General features: G+C 37.2%; 2 protein-coding genes and 1 long non-coding RNA gene across 4 annotated transcripts; 2 read left to right on the forward strand and 1 right to left on the reverse strand.

The window, feature by feature from the left end:
* Nucleotides 1-950: 950 nt before the first annotated feature.
* Nucleotides 951-6543, forward strand: LOC147867900 (uncharacterized). The gene is made up of 3 exons (XM_087315809.1): nt 951-2911; nt 5696-6089; nt 6331-6543. The coding sequence occupies exons 1-3, from the start codon at nt 1071-1073 to the stop codon at nt 6412-6414; spliced, it is 2319 nt and encodes a 772-aa protein (XP_087171935.1). The 5' UTR covers nt 951-1070; the 3' UTR covers nt 6415-6543.
* Nucleotides 5884-6380, reverse strand: LOC147867901 (uncharacterized). The gene is made up of 2 exons (XR_015529391.1): nt 6253-6380; nt 5884-6208 (listed from the first exon to the last, which is right to left on the reverse strand). It is a non-coding gene; the product is annotated as an uncharacterized LOC147867901 (long non-coding RNA).
* An 8915-nt stretch (nt 6544-15458) lies between the features above and the next one.
* On the forward strand, nt 15459-20745 carry LOC147867902 (uncharacterized). Of its 2 annotated transcripts, none has more exons than XM_087315810.1 (10): nt 15459-15703; nt 16017-16103; nt 16902-17187; nt 17267-17406; nt 17730-17853; nt 17979-18048; nt 18577-18678; nt 18776-19458; nt 19792-19912; nt 20015-20745. In XM_087315810.1, exons 1-10 carry the CDS (start codon nt 15547-15549, stop codon nt 20117-20119), a joined length of 1875 nt encoding a protein of 624 aa, XP_087171936.1. In that variant the 5' UTR covers nt 15459-15546; the 3' UTR covers nt 20120-20745. The 2 variants fall into 2 exon arrangements, with proteins under 2 accessions (XP_087171936.1, XP_087171937.1); XM_087315811.1 differs by having other exon boundaries at nt 17739-17853.
* The last annotated feature ends 543 nt before the right edge of the window (nt 20746-21288 follow it).

Raw genomic sequence — 21288 nt, forward strand, 5'->3', positions numbered from 1 at the left:
CCATATGTTGACCACGAAACTTACTAATATAGTTCTCTACCCAAAGAGAAGTTGGAAATTAAATGCTTTTCCACCCATGTAGTTCCAAAGGGGCCTTGTGTACACACAAATTCACAATTGTAAGTGGTACCCCACACCCACCCATAGTGTGTAGGCAGCACACCACACTCTCTAGTATCTCCCTCTTTAATGTAACTTCAAGAAACGTCTCTTGCTTCTTTTACTTGATTTGGTATCTCCCTCAATCAAATCATCCGAGGTTCCATAGATCTTAGAGGTCATACTAAAATTTAGCCTTCTATTTCTCTTTCCTAAGGAATGACTTCCATTTGGTTTCTTGGCTATATAAACACAAGGTTTGCCATCATGGTATTTGATGACAAAACATTTATTTAAACCAATTGGAAACTTGGAGCTTGACCAATGTTGATTGCCTGAAACAACCTAGTTTTGTGCCTTATAGATAAATGGGTTGAGATGAAGGCAAATTCTTGATGTTTTCTAGATTCAGCATGGAAAAATGACATTCTCCCCACTCCACATAACACACGCATAATATATATATATATATAGTTGGCTTCTTGAAGCCTTCTTCGTTAGGCTTTCATCATTTATTCATTGCTTAAAGCCTTGTATTCCATAACTTGCCAACTTGACTTCATCATTCTTATACTCTCTCTCTCTCTCTCTCTCTCTCTCTCTCTCTCTCTCTCTTATTTCCTTCCACAAAAGATTGTAAAAATCTCTACTTTCTTTCATTTCATGACAAAAACATATATATATATATATATATATATACATACAATGATACATACATACATACATATATAGATATATAGATAAATAGATAGATATATCATATATATAATAGGTGACTATTACTCTTCTACAAAACAACTAGACTTTTCGTGAAGTTATTAAGGATTCTATGCCACTACATAAAACCCGAAAGCAAGGGAGGAGGACGAGGAGAAGAGGCCATTAACATCATAAATATATATTCTAAAACCAAAAGCAAAACCAAACCCAATATTAACACCAATTCTTCTTCTTCTTCTTCTTATGATGGAATGGGCAATCCATCCGAACACCACAAAATAACCCTTGCAGAACTCTTCAATAGTTCCCCTACTAAATCAACAGCCCATACCAATGTTGGTAATAACAACAATAATCTTAATCCACAGAAGACTACATATGTGACCCCTTCTTCTCCTTCTCCTTCCCCTTCCCCTTCACCTCCTTCTCATTCTAAGAAAACATTTGCCCCACCCTTTACCAAGATATTGTCGAGCACCGGCAACAACATTCGAAGCTTATCACGGAAGTTGTCGTCGAAACATGTAAGAGATGTTTATATAAACCATTCAGGATCCCTCCTTATAAATCCATCATCTGTTACCTCGCCCCCATCGATAAATCGGCATCATGTCCACCACCATGAATCATATGACATTTTTAATGGAGATGATGGTGTTTTCAATGATCAATACAATGAGGTGAGTGCCCCTAATAATGATTGTGGTGATTTGATCGGCCCCATCGATGATGATAATATCGGTCATGTTGATGACCCGATCGACATCAATCTTAGTACTATCAAGCCGGCAGTGAAATTATATCTAAGCGAGGATTGTGTGACCACCGAATCATCATTTGCAAACCACCAAGTATTTGAACCCAATCATCATCTTCACGAAATCGATGATGCCACCATGGTTCCGACGAAGAAGGAGAAGCGCAAAGTCAAATTCCGGGATAGCATCCGTTACATTCTGGTGCCTAATGATGTGGCGACCGTCTCTAGTGCGAGGAACAATCCTGAGCTCACCAATGATTCTGAATCCATGGAAGTGGATCATATGAATGGGAATCAACTGAAGATTTGGGAAGAAGAAATGATGCAACATTACAGTTACAGTCCGAAGGAAGAATCGGTGCAGGGAATGAACAATATGACGAAGAAATCGGGGGCGGCGGGATTGTTTGGGAAGGTAGGGTTGATGACACCGAGGCAGACATGGAAGAAGAGTGGTCATTACTTCTCTCAAGAATTAGGAGGTCGAACGAGGGCGGCATTAAATTGGGCACTGCCAGGGAAGAAGAGGCAGTATTATTCACAAGAATTAGGGATGGTGACCACGAGGCAGGCGGGGGCAGGGGCGGTGGCGCCGCTAGATGGTTTGGCGGTGGCCGCCAAATCTAGCGGTCAAGTGGCGGCGGAGACATGGCAGGATACAGGAGCAGGGCCTGCGGGGTCACATGGCCATGGCCATGGAGGAGGAGGAGTAGGGCAGCAGGGGGCGCCGCTAAGTTTGGCGGAGGAGTCACGGGGGCGGAAGCAGCAGCTAGTGGTGCCGCCGCTAGATTTGGGGGGGCCGCTAGATTTAGCGGGGGCGGACGGACGGGACCAAAGAGGAGGAGGAGGCGGAGGAGCATTATTGATGAGAAGAGGAGGGGGTAGGGGACGGGAGAGTGGAACGAAGATAAAGGTGTATATCGAGGACGGGATGATCGGGCTGGGATGGCAGGACGGCGTCCCGGTCATGCTGTCCGCGGGCGCCTACGATTTCTCCGATAGCACGCACCACGGCCGCAGCCGGGGCTTCTCCATCGTGAAGAAAGTGAGTGAGAAGACGGTGTACGTGCGCCACGGGAACCTGAACCGGCTGAGGATAGGAGACGGTGGGCACCTCGGGGTGGCTTGGGTGGATGGGCGCCCCCCCGTTCTACTCCACTCGGGATCCGTCTCGTTGTTCTCGTGCCAGGACTTCAGGTTCATCACCACTAGTGACGACATGCTCGCCCTCAAAGAGTTCACACTCGGCCCCTTCCGTATCGTCAACGTCGCCGACCACGAAATTGGTGTCAAGTTCCGTAACCGACAACCCCAGGTGCTCAAACCCGGGAGGTAGGTACTCTTTTACTTCCTCTCTCTCTCTATCTCTCTATGTATGTATCTATGTTTTTGTACCAAACCATGGGTAGGTTTTTTGTGTTTCATCTCATAGGTAGGTTTCAAACTTAGCCGAAGCAACCAACTTCCTTTCCTTCGTTTTGGTTGACCATTAGTTGCGCGTCCGACCTTAACTACTACTAATTTCCAGTACATGTATAGTTCCATTGGATTATGACATGACTTTATGAGCTTTTGTCTAGCCAAGGTGGACCAAACATGGTTGGTAGTGGCTACAAGTCAAGTGGTAAATTAATATGTAGTGCCTATAGACATATTTTCGATCTACAGTTATATCTTTCACATGAATATTGTACAATGTGCTCTTCATCTTTTATGACTCAAATCCATTCATTTAATACATAATTTAGTGCTTAAACTTTATCTCGATTTCTTTAATACACTTATATGACTCTCACGAAGTTATGTCCAATTAATGTGACGGTCCCGTCATACTCAAAATTGGTGTATGATTTACGAACATTAGTCATTGTCTAACTAAAATGGGAAAAAAAATTAGGGATAAGAAAAATGGCATGCTTTCTATCTCTAGATTCAAAATTTTGAAAATATTTTTGTTTTCATGCATGATGAGCGGTTGTAGAGAAGTCGTTGCATACCTACCTACCTAGATGCAATCCATACCTTTTCATGCTTTTATATATTGTCATACTTTATATGGCAAGGGCCTTCCCATGCTAGCTTCCTTCAAGTAAGAACACTCCTCCGATCAAAAGTCCACCAAGATCACACAACTACAACCGCTAGTATTTAAGGTGGATCCCATTATCAAGTTAATTACAAAGATGGAAGGAGTGCATGTGACAAGACAATGGTCAATGTGACAACAACTATTAGATCATGTGATATGCTTGCATGTTTAATATCCACATTGTAGGGGTCAATGATGTAGCCATGCCATGAATCTTGAGACAATAAAAGAGCATTGTATTCAATGTATAATAGTTATAGAGCCAAGGTAAATCATAAGAACTATTTATACCGATGAACTATACTGTGGGGGGTGTTTGTGTGGACCAAGCATCTACATAGCGGATGGCCACCTTTGGAAAGGGCCAAACAACAAAAGTGTGATCATTAGCTTGGACACATATGGTATAAATAACTTATAGTTTCGATATATAAAGGGTTACTACAATGCTCCTTCATCCACTCTAATCATTCTAGGGAGGATTTCACTATTGTTAATGGTGGCAATAGGCATGCTGTTTAAAAATGAAGAATCCACTCTTCTACCCATGGCTCATCCTAATCACAACTCTTATGTAGTATTGAATGGATACTTAAGGGCTCTAGTTCGCTTACTGAATCTCATCTCTGATATATTCAGTCTAGGAGGCAAATCTACAATACTTTCTTCTTTTCTAATTTAATGCTTTGATATCGGTGCTTCATTACATTGGCAATGATGCACATGCCATCAAGATGAGAGGCTAGGCCCATTGATCGACATGATGCATAAAATCTGAGATGTGATTGGAATAGTACATGGAAATCAACGATTTCCTTGTGTTGTTCCAAGCTTGTTGTTTAATAGTACAAAGGTTGTGTTGTTCTCAACAAGACATTGCATGCGAAAATGTAATGCGAGACCATATGCTTTCTATGTCACATAGAGTTTTGATGCACCAAACTAAAGCTACATAGATTACCTTGCTCAATTTCTAGTACTTAATCATAGAAACATGAGGATATATAGTAAACATTCAGGTTGTGGGTTTCATTCTTGAATAATGGAGATTATCTTGTGTTTTATAAACCTTCTGTAGTACAAAAGTTTGCTTCTAAAATAGGCCTAACAACTTTGACACATGTCAAAATTTGAAAACCCAATGGGTTGAATACAATAGCATCAATTTGTAGAAGGTGTGGGCATTGGGTAACAAAGAAGTTGATGTATAGTAGTTCAATCTCGGCAAAAGTTCCACAACATAAAAGTAGAGTGAATGACCTAGGATTCAATACCGTGTTCCCTAGATAGCTACTAGTGTAAACATCTTTGGCATGATTGGTGACTCTTTAAAAATATTCAATGACCTACGATAGAGTGTTACATTATGCGGTTGAGACCTAGCCCATCAACGATATTAAACAACAATCTTGTTAATCTAGAAACCACACTTAGTTTGGTATACCTATTTTGAGGGACTCGTCAAATGTGAAAGGAGTAGATGCATGTTTTATGTGATGGTTCATTGTTGCTACCATACTAGCTTGTGAAGAGTAGGACAAATCAAGTGGACTAGCAAATTGTTTAAGATGAGTCACGAAAGGCAGATTAAATTTACTCATAATCATTGCAATTTGTTGAAGATAATGTTTAACAACATGGTCATATAATGCCTCCAATATTAATTTGCTCCATGTACGCCATTTAGATGAGGCAGTGTGTGACCTCTTGTTTATGTCATTGTCGTTGAAGATTATTATACCATCTCTAAATTCCAAAATATTATTCATGCTTGACTTAGTTGCACACATGGAAATGCTCAATATTTGGTAAAATACTTATTAATAAATTAATGCAAACTCACCAATAGGCAAGTGATGATGTCTACACGACCCTTAAACATCTAGACTGGTCAATTAGAATGTAAATATATATATATATGTTTGTTTTTCTCGATCTTTTTCATTGCTAGTGTGAAATAAAAGCATAAAAATATCTTACACTTAGATACGAGCTATTCTAAATTCAGAATCCTTTTTCTATACCAGACATTACTTAAGCATGACAAAACTGGAGGTTTTTGCTGGGTTTGAGTCATTATTAAAGAGACAAAGTAAAATCGATGGAGTAATAGCAACATCAAAAGATGACACGAAAGTAATTGTTGACATAGTCTTAGAATGGCAAATAAAAGCTGAAGATGCGACTTTTGCCCGCCTTGCAAATATCAGCGATGTTGAAACTGTTGTTTGTGAAAAAACTCGCCGAGCCTTTCATTTAGTTATGTGGGACACCAATGCACAGGATTTACAGGTTGAGATAGTGAAACAAGGTGATGACCTTTTGCAATCTACAATTAACACAACATCATCAACTCTACAATCTTCCTTTAAAGACATATCCGCCAAAGTCTCAAGAGAGTGTATGGAACTCTTCGAAGAGGTAATCAAGTTTTTTAAGTTGAAGAGTTTATGTGAAGTTTATGATGCTAGAAATGGTTGATCATGCCATTTTCATGGTATGATGATGTGAGATTAAACCACATAATGGATTTATTCTTTCTCACCATGCATATACATACATACATACATACATACATACATACATATATATATATATATGTATATGTATATTCTACAATAATCATGTTATAACGATGTGGTGTGCCATTTGTTAACCGCAGGGATGGACAATCACCCTATGGGATTTGCAATTGAGCAACATGATAATATCGCACAAATCCCAATTTGTACAAGATAATATGTAAAATAAATAAATCTTAGTGATGGTATGTTATGATGTCCCTGGGAGATTTTTCATATGAAACCCTAAGAATGTACATAGTGTATAATTGTTATAAAGAGATACATACAATGCCAGATTGATTCATGATTTTTATCATTGTATATTGAGTGAAAACACTCAATCTGGTCTTTGAAGGAAATTTATTCCATGACTCTTTGAAAAGAGTGGTGTGAATTATGTTCTATTCAACAAAATATAGTTTTTGCGCTATATTAAGAAGCTATGAGGAGACGATGTGAATGGAAAATGAAGCAGCAAGGAAGCAAGGAGGCGACAAGAAAGAGGAATCCATTAAATGACCAAACCAATTTTAATAATGCATCTGTGATGTTAGGGCGATTGAGAAGCACTTTACAATAAGAGGATTCGTTTGGTGCCATTGGCAAATACATGTTGATGGATGTACTAAGGGGCTTTATATTTGGTAAGCTTTTGTGAAATTGCATGGTTTCATATTATTTCTCAACATGTAAGATATTTGTACAACATATTTCCTAACCAATTCATCAAGTAACAAATGAGGGAGCCCACTGTGTGATACAGTATGATGCTTCCTTCAATTGACCTAAAGAAATTGAAGGAATTGTTACATCATCATAGACACCAAGCTCATTCAAGAATTAACAAGAAATTGGCATACCAATAAACAATGTATAATAGTGGAGCTATTTGTATGTTGAAATTCATTGGAAGAAACTTGTAATGTTGAGCATCGGACTTAGAAACACAAGTTTTGCTTTTTATGTTTATTTTAATGATTTGAACTCTATATGAAAGTGGGGCAATTCATGACAGCATGCTTTGCTCTTAATATCGTGTCTCTAAGTCTACACCATTATAATCTGTTGTCATTATAGATGTTTAATTATTTGCTTGTCCTTTCTAAAACATGATTAATTTCACTTATAATTTCTTCAATTCCATAATTCATTGTTATTGTAAGACGAAACTCTTTAATAAGCTTTAATTATTTGCTTCTCATTTCCGAAATCAGATTTAATTTCACTTGTAATTTCTCTTATTGAATCTTAAGCTATTATCCTTACTAATTGATAGTTTAGTTAGTGGTGCATTACACCTTATTTCATAAGGTAAGCTAGAATTTAATGTTTAGCATACACTTTTCTAAATTGTGATTTTTATTAAAGTCACATGACGTGTCTGTTGTGAACTTGCTATAGCTTTTATATTGTACACGTTAGGCCATTACAATGAACAAGCATGCCTTTATTAAAGACATCTTTTATGAGTTGCACTTGTATATTGTGAATTTAATTAGTTCAAATATTACAAAATTGTTATTTGGGGGTTATGAGTTTCAATGTTAAAAAACATTTGTACATTTTTATACACGAAGGCTAGAAAAATTGTCGATAAATAAATAAATAAAAAGAGGTGAAGACAACCCCTTGGCATCGTTTACATGTCAATTAGATCTTGTTCTTTCACCCTGCAAACATCTTACATACATTTTATCTTTTCAATGTGGGAAACTACTTCACCGTTGGTGTTACCATGTCAAGATAAAAGAAATTCACATAAAATGTGAGGTGATGTGTAGGCTCTCCAAGAAGTGATTCTTCATAGGAGAGCCCCTATGATAAATGATGTGTATTCCATTATGACTCTCTTTGTTGATAAGGCATCCCATGAAGAGGGACCCTAGTTTTTGTATTTGCATGTGACTTTTTTGCATACATTGTCCCACATTACACAATTTGGGTGGGGTTTTGATTGCCCAAATCTTACAAAGGCAGAAAATTTCCATCTCTTAAGGGACGACAAGACCTTCAAACGAGGGTTATGAAACACATATGATATGTTTATATTCCTTAATGGCATTAAGAAACATAGGAGAGATTAGTAGTGTCAATGACAACTATAAGTTTAGGATTCAAACACAAGGCTTCAAGATTAACGTTGTCGTATCAAACAAATATGAGCTAAGGAAGGCTTGAAGGAGATGCACTTCTAGGGACATTTTGTATGAGGAGAGCATGCTTGGAAGGAACCTAAACTTTAAGTCTTTGAGTCTTGGCACTCAAATAGATCAAATACAACATGCAACCTTTGATTTCCATTATGTAGGCAAATGCTACATAACCATGCAATTTGTTGTGAGTGTGACACACAAGATCTATGTGCAATTATTTGGGCAAGTGCAATAAGTTTTCCAAGGAAAACACTAATCTTACACCCATTCCGAAATTTGTTTATTTGCTTAAATTAAATAAAATTGGACATAAATTTATTTGTGTATCACATGGAAAAATCTTTGATTGTGACTTTGTCCTTCAACAAGGTTCCTATCGTGGCTTTTCACCCCACCTATGAATTTCACAATACTCTCTCTTCAAAATATTAAGATCAATGTCTTGTTTTTTGGGGAAAAAAAGGATCAGTGTCATGTTTTTAATGATGACAATATACCCTTAACATTTTAGAAATGGTTAGAATAATGTAAATACCCAAAAACACTGACAAAAGAGAGAGAGGTAGATATAAGGTTCTAGCACCACACCACCAATTTGAATATCATTCTTGCATCTGAGTACCAATAACAATAGTTTTAGAACACTATGAATGAGGTTTTTGGAGGTTCTATGTCACATGCATGTGAATTTTCTTTTGTCAAGTAGATTTACATGTTCAATCCCTGTTTGAAGTTTCTTTTTCAGAATAGTCTTTTTTGAAGACTTAATCTAATAGTATACTTTCCTCAATATTTAATCTAATAGACATTATTGTTACAAATCACAGATTTTGTCCTTCTCCAATCAATGATATATTTTGTGAGTGGAGACCATTTTGATTCATTACTTGACCTTAAGAATTTAATGGTGATGTGTGGCAAGTGTAGCAGATGGATACATGCTACAAATTAATTACTTGTTAAAAGCAAGAGGAGTCCATTATGGTCTCAAACTTGCCTTTCCATTCAAGCATTGGGCATGTTCGAATCCATAATGGACTTCTGGTTACAAACTCTAGATTTTCATTAATCTTCAGAGTGTTGATGTTTTGCATTCACACCTTGTTTGTTGATGATAGATACCAATCGTGGGCCAATCAATGCACATGTGAACCCTATTCTTAAGAGCTTCATATCCAGTATTTGCTTTACAATGCTCCACTATTTCAATTGGAAAGTACAACTTTCGGATCATATTAGTTAGTGTTAAAGGTAGCACCACACAAGCTTTTGTGTAAAGAGTTAGTAACCCAATGGTTGGGGCATTTATGTGTATAGTTGTGTGGGATAATTGTCCATTTCTTTAGTGCTCTCCCATGCAAAGTTCTTGGGTTTTTTCTTGGTTATATAAGTCCTCCAATGATTTTTAACTCTAATAGATAGGAGACTCTAGTTTCATTTATTCTTTATAGCAAAAAAAACTCCATTTATTTTGAATACAACGGAGATTGGAAGGCATATTTGATTTGGTTTGGACTTGAGCACATCTGATTAATTTCATGTATGTGTGTGAGAGAAAGCCCATATGGTTGTAGCTTAGTTGGTAAGGTTGTCTAGGAGCGACCAAAAAGTCAATGTGGCATCTAGTGAATTAAGGAAAAAGCAAAATAGGCATGATAGTCAAGCCTTGATCTCAAAGTTGGTAATCTAGTGGCTTACCATTAGTAATTACCTCACTCTATTCTTGTCTAATTTCATTTTCATAAAATTCTAAGTTCTTGTTTTCTCTTATTCCTTGAAAAAACTCTTTATCTTGGTGTGATATGACATATTCAAGGATAAAGGACATAAATTAATCAGACATTTTATTTTGGTGGTCAAACAAGTGGGAGATGTAGTTGATGCTTGATCTTATCAAATTTTGGACTTTGCTTATTTTTTCCTACCAAATTATGGCTTTGTTTAGCTACAATCACAAAGAAAAACATTGATGCAAGTTTCTTTACCTATACAAACTAAAGAGAACCCATACGCTCATAAGGATTTATGGAGTTAGACTAAGTTTTTAGAAATGACCACCAATCTCTTGTAATATTTCTCAATGGAGTCTCTTCAATAACCTTATCATTGAAGGTTGAACAAGAAAGGAAGGTACATAACTATAGTCTATGACGATGGATGGCAAAAAATCGTGAAACATACTTGGCATTCTAAATTGCCACTTCTAGCAAATATTTCCATTTGGGAAGTATTGATTGGGAGTTAGCTTCTTCTAAATTAGCTCTAACGAGAAGTAATATCTTGTTGGTTGGATATGTGAACTAGCATTTTATCTTCTATCATGGCCAACATTGAGGGTTAACATCTGCAATGTAATATTTCAATTTTGACATTTTAGCATATTTCCACCTCATCCTTAGTGTCTCCTGTAATCAATCCTTAACTATCACAAATTCCATAACATCACTTTAGAGCTCCAATAGATCTTCTATTTATCATATTTTTAACCATTTCAAAATGTCAGGCACCTAGCCAAATGAAAGAATTGTGCTCTTATTAGTTTTTTGTGCCTTGAATCCTACCTTCCAAACCTTGTTTTGAGAGTTTTTTATTGGGCATATGCTTGATTTTTTTGATATATGTGTGTACTCTTGGCACACCTAGCACCTCTAAGGGGTTGCACATATGTTTCTAGTAGCATTATAGGACATGATGTTGACGATTTAACTCCCAATTATCTACTGAACATATACTTGTGAATCTCATGTATTTTAATTCCATGCACTAAGTGAGATAGTTTCAGCCCACACTTCCAACTTCCACCCTATAAAGTAACGCTTGGACCACTTAGCATTGATTAACACCAATCTCACTTTCCATCCACGAGTATCACTTTGCTTGCATTGATTCTCAAACATATAATAATTATTCTAACTTTCTTGTACTCTAGACTCATAACATACATATTTGCCGATGGGTCATTAATACCAAGATATTGGAAACTTTGAACCACTTGTATTTGTTATACCTTGTATGTAAAAGTGGAGTGGTCTTTGTTGGATTGCCGTTATTAGTAATTACCAAGATTTTGTTTTGTAAAAGAGAGAAAGATGTCCGCGAGAGACTATTTGTGATATTAGATGGGGCCTATTCCATTGCGAGGATTGAACTTTGGTTCTCTCATTTTTATAGCTTTGATGTTACAATGAAAACCACCAACCTAATTGCCAAAGAGAAATGTAAACTATTTAAAGTGTTGGATGAAAAGAAAATGCTAAACCCTAAAATGGAAAACTAAGCAAGTTCGTAAATGTTGGTGTTGGCAACGTGGTTAAGACCACAAAATTCATGGAAGTAACTGCTTTCAAATTTGCCACTATCTATCTACTACGAGAATAATGTAATTGAAGTGCTTCAAAGTTTCAAAAGATTTTGAAAATTCTGGTTAGAATATATTAAAATTAACATGGTTGAGTCATGGTAGTAACTACTCTCAAATTTGGTACAATGAAGACGGCAAAATTGAAGCACTTCATTATTTCAAACACATAGTTAGAGTCTTGTCTTACACATTTTGCATAACTTCGAATATATCAGAAGTATGACATGTTTACATAAATCGAAAGCAATACATTGAAATATAGATAGCAAAAAGAATATGTCCATGGGAGCCCAAAATGATATAATAAACAAGGTTGGACCTGTGATGAGAATCAAACATGCCTGCCGCCAATCTTTACGACTATCTTAAACACTCAAAAGTAGCTACTACAATGGATGAAATACTTTTCTAGTGTAAACTCTATGAATTGACTCAATCCCTTTGTCCACACAAATCCCTTATGCGTCACGTCAGACTCTTTTTTTAGCAACACCTTGCTCCTTGCCAATGGTAAACAAAATCTTGATAATTTGAGGAGTTGCAAAAATGGATTAGGGAATGTGATTCCAACTTCATGTTCTCGAGTTTTAGAGAATGATCCAAATTCAGACAATCTTTCTAGATTCACTCCGCTTTATGACCTTGCTTCCTATTGTGATTGCCATTGTAGCACGTATGTAACCTAACCCACAAGGGAAATGTGAAGTTTTGTTTTATAAAAGATTTTCTTCAATAGTATTAAGAACAAAACCCGAAGGCTACAACTTGAACCTAGCTACCAAGGAGGTTACAACTTTTCCTATACAATGTTGTAAAATACAAGGATGTTTACATTTGTTGATATTCAAGAAAGAGTCCATGGAAAGTCGATATTGCCATTGAGGCTCTTGAGTTGACATTGTAAACAAGGGCACCTTTTTCCATAAGTGAAGAAGCTTTTTCCTTTTCTGGTTCACAGTATCTGGGGAACCCCGCATATTGTCATACTGGCCACAGACTACTGCAAGCAAGTTCTCCCATATCTCAAACAACACATCTGAGAGATGAATGTCTACCCCATCATAAAGTCGGTTACATCGATATTTCCATAATGCCCATAATGTTATTGTGGTCACAGTTTTCCAAATTTGGACAGATCGCACCTACTTGCGAGGTTGTTGGAAGGGACTAACTAATATCAATCTTCTATTATGTATTGTCATTGCCTCATGAACATCGTTTGCCTCATACAACATCAAGCCAGAATGTTATAGGAAATGTGAACTTGACGTCATCCTAGATGTAAAACCCCATTGGCATCCATTACTTGCACAAAATATAGCTTTGCATTCCTTAGGTCAAGTAGTTTGCATTAATAGAGACATTCGCTATGAGTTTGAGCAAAGGAAATGTTTGAATGCATAATCTTAATTTGGTTGTGACAATGTACATAAAGGTAGTAAACAATGGTCATAAGTTATAACATACATAAGGCAATGTATTGAACTATCCATTTTGATCAATGCAGGATGAGGTGTAAGATAGAGAGTTCTTGAAATTTTCATAGACAATTGATTAATGTCCAATTATTTCTACTAAAGGGCATTACATGTATGCATGAGCATTTGCCAAATTGTTTCGATCAAAGTGGGCATCATATATATAGAAAAAGGAACTTCCCAATCAACTCAAACAATTGGTATATGGTAATCATGCCCAATATAAGAATTAGGAGGTATATGAAATTGGATACTTACTCCATAGTAACACACTATCCTAAAGGTCGCAAGTCATAATAAAAGCTCAGAACTCTATGTCACCCTCAAAAGAGTGACATCATGGTAATAACAACATGTAGGTGACAATCAATTTTTCAAACTAGGCTTTTCAAAACAATAGATAGTTTTATACTACAAAAAGGGCATGTTAGACGATTGGTCCACATATGCATTAGACATTTGTTATCAAAATATTAATAATCGATCACAATATCATCAATTTGTAATGAGATGTGTAAAGTGCGAACATCGTGTAGGTGTTTATGTAGCTGGATAAAAACCACATCAAACAAATGTTATTGAATACTAAAAGTTGCCTAAGTGACGATTTTTATTTTTTTTAAACGAGCACATTGTCGATAGTTACAATAGCCAGAAAATCTTGCATCAGGCAACTTGAATTGGTTTATTTTGCAATTCAGGGGATCTACAAGAGTCGAACACCACCATGGGCACAACAACATCATCGTACAAGATTGAGGTGGAGGGTAGAACGATGTATTGAATGACCACAACAGCGCTAGCAAGAGTATGAGATGGGGGGGGGGGGGGGGGGGAGACGAACAAAGATTGAAAAACACAAGTAGCGGACGAAGAAAACCCCGCTTTGGGAAATTCGAAGGTTTTAACATTAAGCAACAACAATATGTATTTTGAAACCAAGGCTAGTAGTGGGGGAGCTACAAGGACAGTGGACGGCATTATGGGGTTGGGTGAGTGAAGGAGGAGGAGGTAGGTGAAGGGGGGGGGGGGGGGGGGGGAAGGGTAGCATCATGCATGTGAGGAGGAAGTAAAAGGGTCACGTGATAGACAGGAGAGGGGAGCCCTACCACACTCTCAGCTGAGTGGGACCCCCCCCCTTTTCTTCTTTCTCCATACGCCCAATTTGATTGTGTGTGTGTGGTGACCAAACGAACAACGACCAACGCCAATAGCGACACAAATATGTATGTATGTATAACAAAGCGATTGGGGGGGATGCAAATGCACGTGGGTTTCCCAACTCCTCATAACAAACTTTTGTTTCCACAAGAGAGAAGGAGAGAGAGAGAGGGGGGGGGATGATGTGTGTCACGTGACTCCTGCGGCTTTTTGTTTTGTCGCCTTCCTCCTCCTCTTTTTTTAACAGCTGTCGACATCACGCGCCCTCACGTGCCTCCTCCCCACCCCCCCCCCCCCCATTCTTCTTCATTGCTTCCTTCTTCTTCTTCTTCTTCTTCTCCTCCTCCTTCATGGCCCTCTTCGATCGCTGTTCTTCCCCCCCTTTCTTCTTCTGATTCTCCCTGCAATCGTTTCTTCCTGCTTCCGCTTCTCCTGATTCTCCCTGCAATCGCTTCTTCCTACTTCTTCTTTGACCTTCATTCTTTGTCGTTCTTCTTCTTCTCTCTTCATCCTTTGTTGTTCCTTCTCAAACTCTTGATTCTCCTCCGCGTTACCTTTCCTTCTCCGTTTCCCGATTCTTCTTCTCATTCTTTCTTTCGTTCTTTCCTCTCCGTTCTCTTTACAACATCACAAGGTCATCGCTCCGTCAGGATCTCTGCAACAGATGATTCAACTAATCCAACACCTGTAAAATTAGCTTCCATGGATTCCGATCGACCTAAACATACCTCTAATCCGACAGATTGTCTGTCAGGAATATTTGAGATTACCACCAAGCATTGAACACTGCATAGACAATGCTGCAGATCAGTACAAGTAAGTAATACAATTCTCTCCTGCGATCATGCTTCTTGAACTTTATTCGAATTCTTTATGTTCTAATCCGCTCTGGTAATCTTGCTTCTTTAACTTTTCGTCGAATTGTTTATGTTCTGATAGATTTTCCATAACTAGAAAGCAACAGAATGTTAATCATTTCTTCTCAATGTTTTGTCAGAGAAATCAAGTATAAGGATAATTTCTTTAAATTTCATGATTCCGTGGTCTATCGTGATTGTTTATTATTTTAGCAGGATCATTGGAATGGTGGTGATAAGGCATGTTAATGCTAAATTCTGACTATTTATTAGTACGGTTTCGTAGAACCTGCACACCAACATAATGTCTCAGTTAGAGATCACAAGTAATCCTCACAAATTCGCGCAGAATATCATCAACAGCAATTCGCTTCAAAATGATTCTTCTTTAGTTTTGGATAATTTGGTCGAGGTCAATCAAGACTCACCTTCTACTGCAGAATTAGCAGATCATGATTCAGGTTCGTATTTAAATTTCTTTCCTTTGATCATATTCCAGTTCTTTTGCATTCTTTGCTTTTAACGTGTAATTCACATTTTCAGGATTATTCCCTTCTTTGCCATCTGTCTCTCGATCTGTCTTTGCTTTACGATTTCTTTTTCTCTTTGCTTTTTCCTAATCGTTCGTTTCTTTTTTCTTTATCTTTCCTTTGATTTTTCTTTTCTTGCTTTCTCTGTTATATCTCTCTTTCTTTGCGTTATCTTTTTTCCCATTTCGGCCTTCCTTTTTTGAAACTAGTTTAATCAAGGCAGGTGATAACGTTATTTTGGCAGGAAAAGAAGCAACGATCCATGATTTCTTGTCTCTCTCTGGAACTGCAGGGAGCGCCTCGTCGGCTATACTTACTGTAGCGAAAAATGGTATGCTTAATTTGTTTTTACTACATGCGAGTATCTGGACATTCCATTAACAATTTGCCACTATTAAGTCATTAAATTCATTTTGATTTTTCAATTTCATATTCATTCTGTGGTGCGTAAACATGCCAATGTGAAGAATTTCCCAAGTTAATATTGACAATCATACACTTAATGATTCTGTTGTCATTTTGGAGGTTGTCTTGGGTAAGTTGGTAAAAGTTTCATATTTTGGGAATATCTAGTTGGAGGCTGCAACGAGCCCTATGAAAACTCTGCCCAAACGTATCATGTAGCATACTATTAGACAGACATTGATGTATAGTCCAAGTATGGCATAAATTTATGCATCTTTTCCACTCAAGTAGTGGAGCTTTTCCTGATTTTATCAAACACAACCTCAGATTCTACCACCAATCCTCTGTTAAGCATTTCGTAAGTTGCCATTGACATCCATGCAATTTGATCTTGATCTTCTTCAAAGTTCCAATTTAAAGCTGCATATCTTGAGATTGTCTTATAACACATTTCAATTTTGATCTGCTCAGAAGTACCAGTACTAAGCATTTCCTACAGCATAAATAAATCTCAATTTTGATGTTATACCAATTGATCTGTGATGCTCAGCAGTAGCGCTAGTAAGCACGTTTGAAGTAATTTATTCATACATCCAAGCTTGACTTACAAATTGATTGACCTGTGATGCTTAAAAAGTGCCAATGTCGAGCATTTCCTAAGTTATGTATAGAAGGAAAATGAAGTAATTGTATGCATGTTAATGTTTGTGAGTGAGTTTTTCAGGATCTCAGAGTTCTAGTGTTACAACACAAGATTTGCTTCAGCCATTGCAGAAGCACTTAAATCCCATAGCTAGCAACAGCCTCAATCTGTTACCTAATGGATTTGTACTCGGTGCTGGGAACACTCAGAACAGTACCTTAGAGTATAGTTGTAGCCAGCAGCAAATACCATATGCTCTTGTTAATGGAACCTTGGAGATTGCGTCAAACCATCAGTCAAAATACAAGACTCCAAATGTGAATTTTCTTTCAAAATCGCATGTTACACATGGAATGCCTCTTAACAAGTAAGAATTGGTATCCATTTCTTTTCATTGCATGAATACACTGCTGTCATTTACCATTAAAATATTGCAAAATTTGAAGGCACTGGCAAAAAGGGAGTTTAGATATATCTGATAGCAATAAGAGAATAAAGGCACTCTCAGAAGATGATGACGACGACGATGATGAATCAATGGATCAATATGGTTGCAACCCAAAGAAAGAGGATCACATTCGAAAATGTAGGTTAAGTTAGTCACTATTTCTATAAACAAAGCTTTTCAACCACATTATTCAACACATTTGTCTTTACTTCATAATAACATTTCAACACATAATTGCAACCCAAGGAAAGAGGAGCACATTCAAAAGTGTAGGTTAAGTTCATCACTTATTTTCTAAACAAAGCATTTGAACCACATTATTAAATGCAGTTGTCCTTGCTTCATAATAGCATTTCAACACATATAGCAAATTTTTGAATCCGACATTAATTGCTTCATAGTAATGCTGTAGAAACACATAATCAAGGTAAGAGGATGTAGCGAGCCATAACTATTTCTAGTGTTTCCAGCTGATTCAGTACAACAGGAAGGGCGGCGGAATATGGATGGCAATGGAAAGGGAATGACCCCAAGGTCCAAACATTCTGCCACAGAACAACGAAGACGAAGTAAAATCAATGACAGGTACCACAGAAAATGCATGAGGAGATTATGTGGCCTATAGGGTGAATAATATTCTATCAGGCCATGTGCACTATTTTGTGTTGTTTCAGCACTCTTTTCCCAATAAATCTGCCATAAGCTTGCAGGTTTCAGATGCTACGACAAATGTTGCCAAATGCCAACCAGAAAAGGGATAAAGCTTCATTCTTACTAGAGGTAATTAGAACTTAGTTATTTCAAAACTTTCATTTATTGTGTGTAGTAACGAGCAAGGAAAACATACAGAGCACTTTATCGCATTCGGCTATTTTGCAAGGATTTTGAATTTTTTCGGTTATTTCCATGAGAAAGAAATTTCCCAAGTTACAATAATTAAGAGTTACTAGTAATGCCCGTCAAAAATAAAGTAAATTTTATGACATTGTGAAAGATTGCCCCAATTTTCTATATCGTTAGGGTATCAATAAATTCGTCCAAGCATTATTATAAACAGTAACTTCTTGAAGTTCCTTATTTCGATACCCTGGTACTAAGTGTGTTTCGTGGTGTAGAACCTAGACCTTTTGTAAGATTTTTTGAATTGGTATAAGTGGTAGATAGTTTCGTATATTGCTATGGTCTTGCTTGGGGAGACTGTGGTGGTCTTAGTTGGCTGTATTGTATTGGTTAGTCTCGTACTCTATGTCTTCCTTGTCTAGGTTGTGGTTTTTAGTCTCATATTTTCCTATGGTCTTGCTTGGCTAGGTTATTCAATACATACAAATGCTGCATGAAAAGGTCAAAAGATATGAGACTGGAGAACATGGGATATTGCAGCAAGAAAGGACAAAACTCATCTCATGGGATGTGGGTGACCAAATTATCATTTGAATGGAAGTTATAAGTGTGTTTGTGCATATGTTAATTTTTAAACAATGTTGGCTATCGTGGGAACTTATCGCAGAAGAATTCTGGGCATCGAGAGACAACTCCTAACAGTTCATATGTTCCATTGGTCTCCACCTTAAACTATAACACAAGGGAAATTTCAGATTCAAATGGATGTATGGAAAAAAGTCCACTGAGAACAAATGAGAATACAGTTGCAGCCTCTGAATTGTTAGTCTCTAAACCTGCATCATTAACTTTCCCTCAACATCAATCGATAATATCTACATCAGAGCAAGCTAATTCTATTCCTATGTTTCGTGCTGCTAATAATAATAATATGTTTGGTCATGGCATTTACAATGATGAAGTCAAGGCCAAGAGCTCTCTGCTTAGCTTACAACAGTCAAATAACCATTTGGCATCTCAAACTTCAAGTTATGTTTTGGATCATGAACACGAGAAATTCAGAAGTTCGGAGAATAATCTAGCTGTTACAAATCATCAGAGATCAGATAACGAACTGGAGGATAGTAAAAGATCCAACTGTCAACTTAAAGAATTATACCGTCCTGATGCAATAAAGCATTCTGGGAATAATGATGACAGTTCAGTACACGTTTCTGATGGGGCCAAAGAAGAAAGAAGAGCACGGTGTCAATATGATAGGCCGAAAGATGCGCGAATGGCTGAAAATAACCAAGATCCTCCAGCAATTCTTGGTGGTGTCATTAACATATCTAGTGCTTATTCACAAGGGTGAGTGACTCATGCAATGTTATTTTTTTCATAAGTTGTACTTTTTGGGGAACGCCCAACCTCAGATTTTGTTTAGCCCCCCCCAACCCCTGAAGAAAAAGAAAACCCAGAGAGAGAGAGACTCTAGGGTAACTGGGAATTCTTCCGTGTTTATGATTTTAGAATTTTTCTAAGGTTTTATGTGTTGTTTTAACTTCGTTTTTTTCTTCTGATGATGCCACAGACGGTAGGGTAATTGGGAATTCTTCCGTGTTTAGGATTTTAGAAATTTTCTAAGGTTTTGTGTGTTGGTTTAACTTCGTTTTTTTCTTCTAATGGGCATCATCTCAGCAGGTTGCTTGACACATTAACAAGGGCATTACAGAGTTCTGGAATAGATTTGGGCCAAGCAACAATATCAGTGAAGATAGATTTGGGTAAACCTAGTGATACAGTCGGGACAAACTCAAATATGGTATGGGTACATAGATATTAACTATACGTCAATTTTTTAAGTTTTATTCACCGTTCAAATACAGTCCTCTTTATTAATTGATACATTGTTTTTCGTTAACAGTCAGCATTGCACATGGAAATGCCATCTTCACAAAGTAAAGAAACTAGTGTTTCAAAAGAACCACAAGAACCAAGGAAAAGGCCCAAGTTTGAGATTGATACATAAACGGCTCCCATACCGACAGATGAATCTTGCGACCTACTGGTATTTTAACGGTAGCTTTGAGGCAGGTTCTTTCCTTTCAAAGAAATATTTGGCGGGTCTCCTAATGAAGCAATCAGAACAAGATACATTATATGTGCACGAGTTGGATACTTTCGTGAATCAGTCAAAACGAGATATATTTTGTATGTGTACGAGTTGGATACTTTTGTGAAGCAGTCAGAACAAGATACATTTTATATGTGTACGAGTTGGATACTTTTGTGAAGTAGTCTTTATGAAGAGAAGACTTTCAACGAGGAGGCAATTCCATTGTATGGTATTTCAGCAAACAGCATAAAACTAAGCATCTCTTACTGATCTTTATAAAGCCATGGAAACCATGATATTCCCTAAGGAGTTTATAAGGAGAGGCCAAGTCAACAAAGAAGGGTATGTCATAGACAAAAGGATGAAAAAATAATCTGGTCGTATGCAAAAGTAGTTTGTAACGAAAGGAAAATGTTATTCTATGTATGTGCATTCAAAATTGGTCACAGGGGTGTATATCCATATATAATATGTATGATTGAAACTTGTCTCAGCAGCTTTATGTAAAAGATCAGAATAGAATTTTCTTGCTGAAACTTGTCAAACCAAAATTGAGTTGGTTTATGTATCAGAAGAATAGGGTTTCTCCCACTAAAAGTTTGTTGAACCCAAACTACAAGGCTCATGCATTTTCTTTTTGTTTCCAAAATGAAATTCAACCGCAACTCTATGTGAGGATTGTTCATTAAATCTGAATTTGCACTATCCAAACAACTGCAATGGTGTGTGCAATATTACAGCATGTTTCTTGTTTCTATCATAAACTGCAACCTCCATTGTGGCATGTGTCCTTTCATAACTTCACCCTTGCGACCATACCTGTATCTATATAACATCAGCATTATTTATGGTTGAGACTAGGATGGTATATGATCGACACTATGCAAACAAGTGCAATGTTTCTATCATAAACCACAACCTCCACTGCAGCCAGTGTTCCTTTCATCACTTCACCCTCGTGACCATACTCCCCTTTATATATATAAACGTCCACCAATCCCTAGTCAGCATTACTTATGGTTGAGACTAGGATGGTATATAATCGTATTCAAGTCCCCAATATCCATGGCAAATCCTTTCTT

This window comes from Azolla caroliniana, unplaced genomic scaffold (assembly GCF_043228905.1).
Source record: "Azolla caroliniana isolate FFs.n. ecotype wild unplaced genomic scaffold, voAzoCaro1.0.p SCAF_2, whole genome shotgun sequence".
Lineage (NCBI taxonomy): Eukaryota > Viridiplantae > Streptophyta > Polypodiopsida > Salviniales > Salviniaceae > Azolla > Azolla caroliniana.